Source organism: Salmo trutta, chromosome 18 (assembly GCF_901001165.1).
Source record: "Salmo trutta chromosome 18, fSalTru1.1, whole genome shotgun sequence".
Taxonomy (NCBI): domain Eukaryota; kingdom Metazoa; phylum Chordata; class Actinopteri; order Salmoniformes; family Salmonidae; genus Salmo; species Salmo trutta.
The window spans coordinates 33,269,545-33,285,223 of record NC_042974.1 but is presented as its reverse complement, the minus strand read 5'-3'; the positions used below and the strand labels follow the sequence as shown (position 1 = coordinate 33,285,223).

Sequence of the window (15,679 nt, the reverse complement as noted above, 5' to 3'; positions counted from 1 at the left end):
CTAATGGTTCAGGTTCAAATAAGTAGGGTAATTGGATCCTAGATCTATGGTTAGGGGCATTGGTAGAGGAAGTAGCCACAACAGAGCACCAAGGCCGTAGGTTACCTTCTGAGCTCAGAGTCACTTTACCACCAGAGCCCATCTATCAACAGGGGTATCTCAGAATCCTCAGCTCCTGTTGAGGGTGGGGAACTCAGCCACATGTCAAACCTCTTACAAGCTCGTCATCTGGATTCCATTTATCACTCAGCTGAGGTAGAGATATAGAGTACCAACCTTAATTAAAAGGAGACTGTGAGTGTAAGAGGTGGAGTGGAGACTTCAGCAGAAGAATTGACAGGCAAATGTTTGCCAGGGCCAAGAGGGAAGAAGTGAACGGGGAAAGGTGAAATGAACATGTGTTAAGGTTAAGGCCTTCCCTGTGGCTCAGTTGTTAGAGCATGGTGTGTGCAACACCAGGGTTGTGGGTTCGATTCCCACGGGGGGACAGTACGAAAAAAAAAAAAATGCATGAAATGAAAATGAAATGTATGTATTTACTACTGTAAGTCACTCTGGATAAGAGTGTCTGCTAAATGACTAAAATGTAAATGTTAAGGTCACTGTCTCACCTGTGTTGGCCTTGCCCTGGGGATCTGGTTGTGCGGGCATGTTAACGGTGCCGTCGGGGTAGACAGCAGGTTTGACCAGCAGCTCGTGTCTCACTGGGCCGCGAGGCATGGTGGACGACTGGATGTACGGGCCGACAGCCGCCACACGAGAAGGACCCTGCTGCTGACCCCCCGGACCGTCAGAGGGCAGCTAGAGGGAGAAAGAGATATGAAGGGAGGGAGAGAGAGAGTTAGACAGACAGTTCAGAGCAAGACAAACACACAGATCCAGCTTGTCATCAGTGTGGAGGAACAACAGGGTCACTCACTGACAGACAGTATGTAAAGAGTGAAAAGTACATACAAAAACAGAAATACATTTATTAAGCATCTCCCTCAGCTTAGTAGTAGATTACGCTGTTAGTCTATTTGCCACTATCCTAAATACACAAAGGAGTGGTTGAAGTTATGGATGAAAATATGATAAAAGCTCATTTAAGGGAGCTAAACAGTGTTGAAAAATACTCCAACTTCCCCACATAAAGCCTGATCAAGTTGAACTCTGAAACATTTAGAAAAAAAGCACAGACCAAACTATCAGCTCTCGTTATGTTCCAATATAACCAAAGTCTTTCTCCTGAAAGTTTTTGGTTCAGAAAACAAACTTTAGCAGTTGTGTAAAATGAGGTCTTACGCAACGGAGCAGATTAAATAAGTCAAGCCGTGCCCTTTAAAACAAGATCAAATCAACTGCACTCTGCTACTGGAAACAGAAATGTAGATAATCCGACGGCTGCTGCTGCTCTACCAAGTCATGCTGAAGAGATCAGTTTGTGTCTATGTCAGGTCCAGCTCTGCCATTAGTTACTGTACCTGGGGATGAGTGTCTTTTGAAGCCCTCTCCTTACCAGGGTAGCCATTCTTGAGAAAACAAAAACACAAAAGGCAACAGCAGTTGAACACACTAGTAGTCAAACCCTATACAAGTACATAAGTCGCTATTGATCAGTTCCTCCCATATGTTCAGAAGGAGCGAGGAGAGGTGATTCTAGGCTGACATCTTTCAGGCTAGCGTTTCACGACCAATGTGTTTGAAACATGCCTTCCAGGTGATGTCAGACAGACCCTTGCTGTGTAGTTGGCCAGAGAGAAGGGTAAACGTAACGGCTCTTTGTGGCCGCCTGAAAAAGCCCTGCTCATTATAATTCGAGGCAGACTGTCACTAAATCCCCTCCTCAAAGAATCCTGCTCTATTCAGCCTTCAGCGTCTCTGCTTTCATCTGTAATAACTACAGTACATATATATTACACCTTTACCTCTTCAGCTCTCTCCTTTCTTTACCTCAGCTCTTCCCTTCAACATAGGAGAGAGGACTTCAAAAGATGGTGGACTTCTTTAATAATGTAATACATTATTTTCTACTGGTTGTAACTGACAATTAACCTGTCAGTCTATGTCGTTGTTTTTTTGTTTGAATTGTTTCCGTGTTCGCTATGGGGGGGAAATGGTAAGACAAGCAGAACACTTCTTCAGTGAAGGCAATCCCACACTGTGTTAGCTAGGTTTTTCATGTCTTCGGGTGTAGTTCGTAAAGGTTGAAGCGTGTATGTTAGGATGGTAACGTTATAATAATTAAGGATGAAGCGTAAATTCATGCCAGGAATAAAAAGTGTGAAGTTTTTGATTTCCTCCCGTCTGTAATAAGCAGCCAATGAAGTATTTTCCCTTTATTCATGTGTTTAATCTGATACTGTTATCTCCAGCTAAACGTTTTTTATGTATGTAAGCACTTCATAGTTATATCAAGCTAATAAGTGACTCATTAGACAAGAAAGTTCTAAGAGTGTGCTTAACTGTATTTTCATTTATAAGGAACAGTTGTGCTCGTGGTTACTGGTGGGAGCTACACTGGTGGTTTTCATGTATATAAAATGATTAAGTATGCCTATTAAGGGAAGGATTAATTCCACTACAGTATGTGGTTGAATTATTAATTCTGTGAGTTTTAGCACTGCAGATTGGAGGGGGGTCTAAAGGCATAGAATGTGTTTTGCTTGGTATACACTTTCAGCCAAAGCAGTTTACAAAACAGACTATTTGTGACTCGTTTCAGGAAACTAGGCTTATGTCGTACGTCACTAATTCACAGGAGCGGCATTTGAACGTAAACATTTCATTTTGATCAGAATGCGTTTTTGGCAGAAATGCCTTAACCTCTCTTGGGTAGGGGGCAGTATTTTCATGTCCGAATGAAAAGTGTGCCCAAAGTAAACTGACTGTTACTCAGGAGTAGAAGCTAGGATACGCATATAATTGGTAGATTTGGATAGAAACCACTGTAAAGTTTCTAAAACTGTTACAATTATGTCTGTGAGTATAACAGAATTGATATGGAAGGCAAAACTCCGAGGACAAACCATCCCCCCCCCAAAAAAAATTCTGCCTACCACTGTTTCAATGGCTATCACTTTTATTACAAGGTGAAATCCTCCAAGATTGCAGTTCCTAGGGCTTCCACTAGATGTCAAGAGTCTTTAGAAAGAGTTTCATGCTGGTGTTTGGAAAAATGAGCCAGAAATTGTAGTTTTTCTAGGTGGCTCCCATTTTGGCTGTAGTGTTTCCAAGCGTGTGGAAGAGAGCGCATTCTTTGGTATATTTCTTCGGTAAAGACAATAACGATTCTCCGTCTTAAATTGTATCATTTATTTACGTATTAGGGTACCGAAGGTTTGATTATAAATGTTGTTTGACTCGTTTGGAAAAGTTTATTAGTAACGTTTGGGATTCATTTTGTATGCATTTTGATGGAGGGAAACGGTGGATTATTGACTGAAGCGCGCCAGCTAACCTGAGTTTTTATGGATATAAAGAAGGACATTATCGAACAAATGGACCATTTGTGATGTAAATGGGACCTTTTGGAGTGCCAACAGAAGAAGATCATCAAAGGTAAGGCATTTATTATATCGCTATTTATGACATTCGTGGCGCACCTGCCTGGTTGAAATATGTTTTTCATGCTTTTGTATGCGGGGCGCTGTCCTCAGATAATCGCATGGTGTGCTTTCGCCGTAAAGCCTTTTTGAAATCTGACACAGCGGCTGGATTAACAAGAAGTTAAGCTTTATTTTGATGTATTACACTTGTGATTTTATGAAAGTTAAATATTTATAATTCTGTAGTTTGAATTTCGCGCTCTGCAATTTCACCGGATGTTGGCCAGGTGGGACGTTACCGTCCCACCTGCCCATAACAAACTTGTATTCCATCCATAAATATGAAAACAATTATTAAATTATGAGCCTAGTTGGTTTAGCCACAGATAAATACAGGAACCTTCCTGCTAGCCATGATTGGCTGAGATAATGAATGGGCTGGACATGCCAAGAGATGAGTTTGGATTGGTCTGCCATGTAGCATGCTTCTGTCTATAACGTGAGCTGTTCAGTATGTGTTGACAGTCTTTTCTACCTCGCCGTTTTTGAAAGATATAAAGTTAACTTTTGTAGTTCTCAATGGCTTTATACTTTCCTCAACAACATTGATTCCCTGAATTTAGCCGGCGCTATCGACAGATCAGTTGGAAAAAGTGATGGGCTACTTTCTGCACACACCACAGTCAATGTGAACCGAAGTGACTTGACACAACGCTGGTCAAACAATATGTTGCTACAAACAAAATGGAGTTAAATGGTTCCAGTCTGCCATGAAGCATTCATCCATGAATACGGGTAAGAGTCTAGCTATATTTTCAGAAATGTTTATAATTTTGTCAGAAAGTAGTTTTATTGCAAGTTAAAGCATACTGTTAGTTAGCGAGGAAACATTAGCTTGCTGGCTCGCTAGCTAACATTACATGTATGATCTGTGTAGTAATATTTTTTTAATCAGAAACCCATTTGCATTGCTAGTTATAGCCTAATGTTAGCTAGCTAACATTGAACCTACTTTGTTAGCTTTAGCTGCATGCAGATTCATACTACATCTATGACAATGTTTGTATTGGTAGTAGTATGAGTTGGGATTATGCCAGTTCATTGTTTAGCTAGCTACCTAGCTAGCTACATGTCTAAACAAAAAGACTCCACTTCAGACGGATTATTACATGACCCATCAAATTAGCCAGGTGTGTCTGGGGTTGATTGCGGCCATCTACTGGATTTCATGAACATGTGTACATGTCTAGACAAGTGTGAGCCATCCACTTAGCTAGATGTAGATGGGGGGTGGTTATAGCATTTCCTTCAGATAACCCATCAATTTAGTGTGTCGGGTAAGCGTCATCTATTAACAATAAAATATTAATAAAATATTTTTATCTGGACACTTTCTGTTTTTGATATTGCTACTATGCAAGTAACCACTTCACTGTACCGTTTACACCTTCTGTATCCTGTGCATGTGACAAATTAACATACATTTTATTTGATTACCACATGGCCTCACATGTGAATCCTTAAAGAGTTGGGTGGGGCTTAAGAGGGTGTGAACGATACTGAATGGGTGTAGACAAAGAGCTCTCCAGTTGGTGTACCAAAACATTCAAGGAACATTTCCTCAAAAGTGGGGTTACGAGTTTATCAACTTTAAAACCAGAATTAGTTTCCTATTGTTCCTCAACTGCAGTGTACAATATAACATGTTCTATTCTATCTAATGTAAAAAAAAAACAATTTCAAATGTTGCTACATAAGACCGAATCAAGGCGTTCGGTCACATTTGCACATATACAGCTTAATATATATTTTATGACATTCACTATGCAAATGTCATATGAACCAGGGAATATTGTGATCAGTGGCATGCACACTTTTAAGGAAACATTTTCAACTTCATATTCATCATCTCCGGCACCATACCAAAATGTGAAAACGGTGAGTTTCTATGTTAAGTAAAAAACAGGAGGTTAAGTGTTTCTGATGACACCATCTGGCGACACTTATGAAATCTGGTGTGCATCCTGTGATTTTAACCAACTATGAGTAGGCAAAGGTAAGTAGTAGTTGGTTAAAATGTCATAATACACACCAGATGATGTCAAAATATTTTCAGATGTCATTATCCGAAAACACTTTGTGTGCATCTTTATGACTACAACACATAGAAACCTGGCATTTTCACATAATATTATGTTGGAGTTTAGGTGGTGCAGGAGATTAACATTTGGGAAATGTCCCTTTAAATTATAAAACTTGGATTAGTAGGCATAAAAATCACTCAGACGGACAGATAAAGTGCCTTCAGAAAGTATTCACACCCATTTACTTTTTCCACATTTTGTCGTGTTACAACCTGAATTTAAAATGGATTCAATTTAGATTTTTTTTGGTCACTGGCCTACACACACACACACACACACACACACACACAACACTCAATAATGTGGAATTGTGTTTTATGAAATTTTTACAACTAAATTAAAAATGAAAAGCTGAAATGTCAACCCTTTGTTATGGCAAGCCTAAATATGTTCAGGGGTAAAAATGTGCTTAACAAGTCACATAATAAGTTGTGTGTGCAAAAATAGTGTTTAACATAATTGTTGAATGACTACCTTATCTCTGTACCCCACACATACAATGATCTGTAAGGTCCCTCAGTCGTGCAATGAATTTCAAACACAAATTCAACCACAAAAGACCAGGGAAGGCACCTACAGTATTGGTCGATGAAAAAAAAAATATGAAAAAAGATATTGAATATTCCTTTGAGCAAAGTGAAGTTATTAATTACACTTGGGTTGGTGTATCAATACACCCAGTCACTAAACAGATAAAGGTGTCCTTCCTAACTCAGTTGTCGGAGAGGAAGGAAACCGCTCAGGGATTTCACCAGTTTATTGGCTGTGATTGGAGAAAACTGAGGATGGATCAACAACATTGTAGTTACAAAGTGTTATGTTTGGGGTAAATCCAACACAACACATTACTGAGTTACACTCTCCATACTTTCAAGCATAGTGGTGGCTGCATCATGTTATGGGTATGCTTGTAATTGTTAAGGACTGGGGAATGTTTCAGGATAAAAAAAAACAGAATGGAGTTAAGCACAGGCAAAATCCTAGAGGAAAACCTGGTTGTCTGCTCACCATCTGACACTGGTAGATTAATTCACCTTTCAGCAGGACAATAACCTAAAACACAAGGCCAAATCTACACTAGAGTTGTTTACCAAAAAGACAGAGAATGTTCATGAGTGGCCGAGTTACAGTTTTGACTTAAATCTACAAGAAAATCTATGGCAAGACCTGAAAATGGTTGTCAAGCAATGATCAAAAACCAATGACAGCGCTTGAATCATTTTCAAATGTCACAACTTCCGCTGAAGTCCTTCCCTCTCCTTGTTCAGGCGGCGTTCGGCGGTTGACGTCACCGGCCTTCTAGCCACCACCGATCCACTTTTCATTTTCCATTTGTTTTGTCTTTGTTTTACACACCTGATTTCAATCCCACAATTACTATTTCATTATTTAACCCTCTGTTCCTCCATGGGTTTTTGTGAGTGATTGTTTATTGTATTTTCGGTCTGTCATGGTGTGCGTGTATTTGTTACTTTCTATATTTGACATTTTGAGTAAAAGTACATTGATTACTCATATCTGCTGTACTGCGCCTGACTCTCTACACCAGCCACACATAGGACCCATTACATCAAAGGAATAAATGGGCAAATGTTGCACCTTCCAGGTGTGGAAAGCTCCTAGAGACTTACCCAGAAAGACTCACATCTGTAATCGCTGCAAAAGGTGCTTCTACAAAGTATTGACTCAGGGGGGTGAATACTTAATAATACTCAATAAATTTGCTAACATTTCTAAAAACATTTGTTCAGTTTGTAGTTATGGGGTATTGTGTGTAGATGGGTAAATATATATATATATTTAATTCATTTTGAATTAAGGTTCTAACAACAAAATGTGGAATAAGTCAAGGGGTGTGAATACTTTCTGAAGGCACTGTAAATATCCCCACGTTAAGTTAGTTTGATTGAGATACAACATGATAGAGTTATCAAGGAGGAAAGTAAAGGGTGATGTCTATTCATTTGACAGTGGTTTTGTTTCTCTATTAAAATACTACTGATCGAGGATAGATTCTGTAAATTGCCCACCACATGAAACATGTAAAATCATAATAAATCATGCCTGGGATTTACTAACATAATTTAAGAATTTGAGTGCCTGAGCAAATCATCCACAACCACTCTGAGTTTCCATTTGACAAACACTCCTCGCCCTTACACGTTGTTCTAGTACACTAATAGCTACAGCAAATCTCATCTGTCCTGACAATTTCCTCACAAAATCTTTCAAAGACAGATTAAAAAGTTCCATGTTTACATAGATTAAAAAGTGCAATGGAAACCACAGGAGTCAAAAACAATTCAGAGGAAGAGGGGCAGAGAGATACCAGGCAGTGATACCATCTCCTCTGGCATTCCTGTCTGTCTGCCTGCCTAAGCTCTAGTCTCCTCCTCTCTCCTGGAGTTGTTTTTGCAAGTTGGGCTGAAGAGAGGGAATGTTGAGTGTAAACTGAGATAGCAAAATCAACCCTGTGACAAGGATCAAAACAATGATTCATTCTACCAGTGTCCTTCAATCCTGATCTTTGGGAGCCACCGGGGTGCAGGCTTTGCTCCAGCCAAGCACTAAAATACCTTAATCAGGTGTTAGTACTGGGCTTGGCGAAGGATCTCCCCACTCTGTGGGTCCCAGGGATGAGGGTTGAAGAACGCTGAATAGAGAGAGATTGAAAAAGTGAACTGTGGAAGGAGATATCTGAGGGTATTTCAGTCCTGTGAGTCAGTGATTTGTTTGTCAGTGAAGAAAGGCAGCAAGAGACAGGTTTGAGGAGTCTTACTTTTTTGATAGAGGCCGGCTCTGAGGGCCAGGGCATCTGGGGCTTTCAGAGGTAAACAAAATACAGTTGTGTTTATACTCTACAGCCCCAAGGGGGCGCTCAGGTTATCAATTTTGATGGGGTGTGCTTCACTATGTAAACATTTCCATTTCTTTCACAAAGTCTTGAGATGTCAAAGTAGGTGTTCTGCACTCATGTGTGCGCATGTGTGTGTGCGAGTGCGCATGTGTTTGTGCGTGTACAGTATGTGCGCATGTACACTACGTGCGTATGTACACTATGTGCGTGTGTGTGTGTACACTCACAGGCAGGTTCTCTTTCTGCTGCAGAGCGGCCTTCTTCTTCCAGAGGCGGTCTCGGAGCTCACTGACCCTTTTGTCCATAGAGGCCACCTCCAGGTTGCGCTTGTTCAGACTGTCTCTCTGATGCTGCAGCTTGGAGTTCTGCTCCTGGTTCAGCTTGTTACGCAGCTAGAGGGGACAAGAAATGACATGTCAGAGAGCTGAACTAGGATGGAGGACAGGGTAGAGGACATACAGTGCGTCATGAGAAAGTATTCATACACCTTGACTTATTCCACATTTTGTTGTGTTACAGTCTGAATTAAAAATTGCTAAAATGTATTTTGTTTCTCACCCATCTACACCCAATACCCCATAATGACAAAGTGAAAACATGTTTTTAGAAATGTTAGCAAATTTACTGAAAATTAAATACAGAAATATATGATTTACATAAGTATTTACACCCCTGAGTCAATAAATGTTAGAATCACCTTTGGCAGCAATTACAGCTGTGAGTCTTTCTGGGTAAGTCTCTAAAAGCTTTGCATACCTGGATTGAACAATACAATTGCACATTATTCTTTAAAAAAATTCTTCAAGCTCTGTCAAGTTGGTTGCTGATCATTGCTAGACAGCAATTTTCAGTCTTGCCTTAGATTTTCAAGCCGTTTTAAGTCAAAACTGTAACTAGGCCACTCAGGAACATTCAATGTCGTCTTGGTAAGCAACTCCAGTGTATATTTGGGCTTGTGATTTAGGTTATTATCCTTCTGAAAGGTGAATTTGTTTCCCAGTGTCTGTTGGAAAGCAGACTGAACTAGGTATTTAGGAAGGATGCCTGTATGTTTGTAGTGACTGAGTGTATTGATACACCCTCCAAAGTGTAATTAATAACTTCACCATGCTCAAACGGATATTCAATGTCTGCTTTTTTTAATTTTTACCCATCTACCAATAGATGACCTTCTCTGCGAGGCATTGGAAACCTCCCTGGTCTGTGGTTGAATTGGTGTTTGAAATTCACTGCTTGAATGAGGGACCTTACAGATAATTGTATCTGTGGAGTACAGAGATGAGGTAGTCATTCAAATATCATGTTAAACACTATTATTGCACAAAGAGTGAGTCCATGCGACTTATGTGATTTGTTAAGCAAATTATTACTCTTAAACTTATGTAGGCTTGCCGTAACAAAGGGGTTGAATACTTATTAACTCAAGACATTTCAGCTCCTCATTTTTAATTCATTTGTAAACATTTCGAAAAACATTATTCCACTTTGACATTATGGGGTACTGTGTGTTGGCCAGTGACAAAATAAAAGAATAATCGCAATTTAATTTTAAATTCCGGCTGTAAAAGAACAAAATGTTGAAAAAGTCAAGGGGTGTGAATACTTTCTGAAGGCACTGTATGAGGCTATGAACCAGTGGTTCTGATGGCTCAGTTGATTAGTTAGGGCATGGTGGTAGAGATAGTTAAGGGTTTGAGTCCCACACGAGCCACATACAAAATGTACGTGATTTGGAATCAGACCTGGGTTAAATAGCCTGCATATGTAAAACACTTTCTAACAACTGAGCTCCTGGGATTTAGTTCAAGTACAATGGAATTTTCAATTGTCCCACATCTGCAAACTCCAATCAAACATACCTGTAGCTCCTTGTAGAGGCGGTCCAGTTCAGCCACAGAGCTCTGGTTGTCGTGGAAGGAGTCCATCTTGCCGTTCTTGAGCATCTCCAGCTGTCTGCTGAGCTCCTCCACCTTGGACACAGCCACCACCAGCTCCTTCTGCTTCTGTTGGAACAGACTGTTCATCTGCTCTATCTCCTCCACTAAAGACGAGAGAGAGGAGGTTAGAACCAATCGATCAGTCAGTCATCCTACACAAATCCCCCAATCAATTCACCACTCAATCAATCCAAACAACAACCAATCCCTTGCCCATTCATAGCAACACTGTGCTCACCTAGCTTGCCATTGCTGAGGCGTTTTTGCTCCACCTGGCCCTTGAGGGCCCGGACCTTCTTCAGCCTGGTCTCCTGGTTCTCCACATTCTCCTTGAGATGCTGCAACTTCTCCTGCTCCGACGCTTGCTGCTGCTGCCTCATGTAGCGCAGACGCTGCTCCTAAAGACAGGGGGAGTAGAGAGGAGAGATTGCATTATTACAGTGTTTTTGCTGCCTCTGCTGTGGCTTCAGGTAGCAGACACAGCTCCTGTGGAGGGGAGAGTAAGAGAAAAGAAAGAGGATGGTTACGGAGGCCTGCTGTTTTATAAACCATAGCAGCTGCTCCTACACCTTCCCTGAACAAAGTCATTTTTTTACTTCATCATTTAATTGACAGCCTACTATATAATTTTAAATGTATGTACATTTTGGTGTATCTATGCTGCTTTTATTGCATGCTATCCTGCCAAACATACAGTACCTGTCATTAGTTATATCACTACAGTCAAAGTTTAACAATGAACTTACTCATTGCGTCATAAACATGACATGAATCTCCTGAGAAAGGTTATACTTTAAAACAATAGTGTATTTTCTGGCAAGGCATGTTAACTTGACCGCTCTCCTGGTTGATCAAATCAAATCAAGCTTTCTTTATACAGCACATTTCAGACATGGAATGCAGTAAGGCATGGATGAGATGTAGAAAATAGTAAAAATAAAGAAAAACCCTTGAATGAGTAGGTGTGTCCAAACTTTTGACTGGGACTGTATATGCCAACTTGCTCTCTCAGAATAGCATAACGGACCTGCAACTTTGACTTTCTCCACTTCCGCTCTGCCTTTCTGCAATTTCTCTTAAATTGATTAGTTTCCTCACTCATCTATGTTTGGATGTGGCCTTTTTCAACTTTACTGGAGCTATGGCATCAATGGTTGCCCTTAATTTGCTATTAAAGTTATCAATTAAATCATCACAAGAGGAAGGTGGAGTATTGTTCATACACAAAAAATCTGCAGCAACTTCAGAGGTAAGATAGCGTTTCTTAATAATGCATTCAGTATTATCCTGTGCTATGAGCATCAAGGTAGTAAAACAATACACATTGGTGATCAGGTAAAGCCAACAAACAATAAAGGATATGTCAATAGAAAGCCCCTTGGTAATAACCAGGTCAAGAGTATGGCCGTGGTTATGGGTGGGCCCAGTAACATTTTGGATAAAGTCCATAGAGCTCAAAAGATTCATAAGTTCAATGGCCTTGGAGTCAGTCTCTTTGTCAACATGAATATTAAAATCACTCAACACAATGACTTTAGCATAGTTCTTAAGGACAATAGACAATAGTTCAGATACATCAGTAAAGAAAGTGGGTTAGTGCTTTGGTGGTCTATATGGCCAGTACTGGTGGCTGACATTTAAACAGTATAGCATGATGATTAAAACACCCAAAGTCACCAAATGAAATGTCCTTACAGCGGAGAGCATTAGTAAAAATAGAGGCTGATCCCACCCCCCTTTTCCCCTATTCTGTTAGAATTTGAAAAGCTGTAATCCGGGGGGGGGGAGATTCAATAAGAGCAGCACTACAGTCTGATGGCAGCCATGTTTCAGTGAGACACATGCAATCAACTTTGCGCTCAGTAATGGAGGTCATTCACAAGAAAGGTTTTAGTTGTGATTGCTCTAACATTTAAAAGCGCCATCTTCAATGAGTGTGGGCCACTCTGCCCCTGGGACATCTGCCTCAAGGGAACCAATGGAATAACAACCAAGTTATTCATGTTACAACTACGTTCTCTGACAAACTCCAATCTATCAGAATGGTAGAAGATGACAGTTTTTATAAACTCACTCGGACCCCCAAGGCATAAGACTGCCAAATAGTCAAATAATTGTTACCCAAACTATCTGCACTGACCCAACGTACACTCACTAGACTACTGTATATGCTGTATACACATACACACACACACACACACACTACATTGACACTCCCACACAAAACCCGACAACTCAAACACACACACGCACCCACTTTTACATTCATAATGTGCTGCTGCTACTGTTCTTTGTTTTACTATTATTGTTATCTATCCTGATGCCTAGTCACTTTACCCTGCCTTCGTGTACATATCTACCTCACATTCTGCGTACCCCTGCACATTGATCTGGTACTGGTACTCTGTATATAGCTCCACATTGATCTGGTACTGGTACTCCCTGTATATAGCTCCACCGTGATCTGATAATGGTACTTCCTGTATATAGCTCCATTCTTATGTATTTTATTTTATTCCTTGTCTTACTATTTTATTAAATGTTTTCTTTGTATTATTATTTTTTTAACTCTGCATTGTTGGGAAGGGATCATAAGCAAGCATTTCACTGTAAAGTCTACACCAGTTGTATTTGGTGCACGTGACATAACATGTTTTGATTTTCCTGTTTGTTACCTTCTCCATCACTCCACCTGCTCAAGGCCATCCCATGAACCAGATGCTTCATCAAAAGGGTTATCTTGCAATCTCTTCCTATTCCTTAAAAACCTTTTTCGCTCCCTGATAACTCACTTTGTCCTCCCCTTTAATCGTCCCCTCCCTCTTTCTCTCACCCCATCTCTGTTTTTCAATCTCTCCATTTATTTCCATCACTTTACCCACCCTCTTTCACTTTCTCTTGCTCTCAGCATCTCCCTCTTTCATCCGACCCCACTTGCTCTCCCTTGCTTTCTTTCTTCATCCATGTCTCATTAGCCCCTTTCCACCCCCCCCTCTTTCTTTCTACCCTCCCTCCCTTGTTACCTTGGAGGCGAGGAGTTGTTGCTGTGCATCTATCTGCTGCTGCTGTCTGGCAGCCATTTCCTGCAGCTCAGCCAGAGTCATGTCCATCCGTGGGGCCGACACCTGCACAACAGAGAGAGAGTCAGCTACACACGCCAACGCGCGCACACACACGAGAGCTGGCAAAGTAAGACAAACACCGAATAGTCTACGTACAAACACCCTCTTTCTCTCACTCCAAACCAAGGGAAATATGTGTTTTGCATCTGTCAGGACAGGCCTAAAGCCAAGTAGAACAAGTATAGTCTCTGCATGTGGGTAAATAGCACAAGCTCAAATATAGGGATTTTTTTTTGCGCGATTGGTGACACAGGAGTAACCAAACCCGTTTTTCCCGCTCCTTCTCTTTGAAAGCTATAGCTGTTACAGGTTTAAAAGTCTGAAACTAACACCAGCATACCAAGAGCAGGGAGAGGAAATGGTCAAACATAGGCCAGTCCAACAACTCATAGAATAGGAAATGTACATGTACACTCTGCAATTAGCAACTGTATACTGCACACAGTGAGTGACTGAATGAAAAACTGTTTCAAAAAGGTCTCCAAGTGTTTGTCTAAAGTCAGTGGTTTCTGAACTCACCCCGTTCTCCATCCGTCTATCTGAGGGGCTCTTCACTCCATTCCTCTTTGAGTCTGATCCACGGGAGCCACCTGAAACACACGTCCAAAACCTCAGTCAAAGACACTCGGAGAGAAGACTAAAGTAGCAGAAGTTGTTTTGGGGACTGGAAACATTAAAAAGCCACCAAGTCTGTTTAGGAAACTATGAGAAACTCTCGCAAAGTGTTCATTGGAATTACAGCTGATATGAGTGACTGAAAAAGCGATTGCTCGCTCAGATACCATACACTGACACACGTTCTGCAAAAGGTTCCTTCAGCTGGAGAGTAGGGTTCACAAGGAGGTTACACAAATACAGACTGGCCAGCATTAGCAACGAGCAAAACCACACAGCCAGCACAAAGAGATCAGTGTCACCAGAGACAGGTCATAATCTCCAAATTTACTACAGCACTCTGGGTTTCTGAGGAGCTGCTCATCGAGTCAGAATGTGTGTATGTGCACATGCGTAGCGCATTTGTGTGGTTGGGGAGGTTTTAGGGAGCCAATGAACCTGATCTAATCCCTTGAGAACCGGCCCTAGATAAAGCCTTTACCAAGTAACTTAAATAATAGTTTTGGACAACCTCTGTTACAATCATGGGCTATGCCTGGGGACTACTCATGGGCAAAATAATACACTAAACTAACTCTGGATAAATAATTAGCCTACAAGGTAATGATATCACATTGGCAAATTAACTTAATAGGCTACTTAGTTAACTTAATGGAGCAAATAGCCATCTCTTTTGGTAGCTAGCTAAGCTCACTTTATGAGAAAGGAGATGGGAGAAAAAAAGGCTAAGCTCTCTCTATAGGAGAAAACACAATGCTTAGTTAGCTGATTGTATCACAAGGCTAACTAACAAGGCTAACTAACAAGGCTAACTAACGCTATCTGTCACGACCGTCGTCAAGAATGGACCAAGGCGCAGCGGGTTTGTGGATACTCATAGTTTAATTCAAAAAAAGAGTAAAGCATCCACTTGACAAAACAATAAAGATCACGACAGCAACAGTTTTACAGGCTCTACAAACGCAGTGCAAAAACAACTACCCACAACCCCAAAGAAAAACACACACACCTATATAGGACTTCCAATCAAAGGCAACTCAACACACCTGCCTTCAATTGGAAGTCCCAATCACCAACAAACATTCATACACACAAAACTGCCACGTCCTGACCCCAAAACTAATACAATAGCTCCATCTGCTGGTCAGGACGTGACAGTACCCCCCCCCCCCCTCAAGGTGCAGACCCCGGAATGCACCTACCAACAGAAAACACACACAAAAAAATCCCCAACAAAACCCATTAAACAATAACCCCTAAACAATAAGGGAGGGAAGGGAGGGTGGCTGCCGTCAACGACGGCACTGTGCTACACCCTCCCTCCCCAACCCACCTATCCTGGAGGTGGTTCAGGTGCAGGACGTGGACCTTGCTCCACCCTCGGCGTCGCCCACTTTGGTGGCGCCGATAGCTGCGCCGGGCAGACGGGCCACTCGGGCTGGACCGGAGGACAGGAGGGCCGCCACTCGGGCTGGGC

General features: G+C 41.3%; 1 protein-coding gene across 2 annotated transcripts in view; it reads right to left on the bottom strand.

Moving 5' to 3' along the window:
- The window catches only part of LOC115153209 (apoptosis-stimulating of p53 protein 2), a 52,346-nt gene that overhangs the window by 12,905 nt on the left and 23,762 nt on the right, over positions 1–15,679 (bottom strand). Inside the window, exons 4-11 of one of the 2 annotated variants that reach the window (XM_029698408.1) lie at positions 14,107–14,177; positions 13,489–13,590; positions 10,704–10,863; positions 10,388–10,569; positions 8,756–8,920; positions 8,451–8,492; positions 1,464–1,511; positions 612–801 (exon numbers count right to left, since the gene is read on the bottom strand). In XM_029698408.1, the coding sequence (XP_029554268.1) occupies positions 612–801; positions 1,464–1,511; positions 8,451–8,492; positions 8,756–8,920; positions 10,388–10,569; positions 10,704–10,863; positions 13,489–13,590; positions 14,107–14,177 (960 nt within the window). The remainder of the gene's footprint in view (positions 1–611; positions 802–1,463; positions 1,512–8,450; positions 8,493–8,755; positions 8,921–10,387; positions 10,570–10,703; positions 10,864–13,488; positions 13,591–14,106; positions 14,178–15,679) is intronic. The other variant, XM_029698410.1, reaches the window with a different exon arrangement.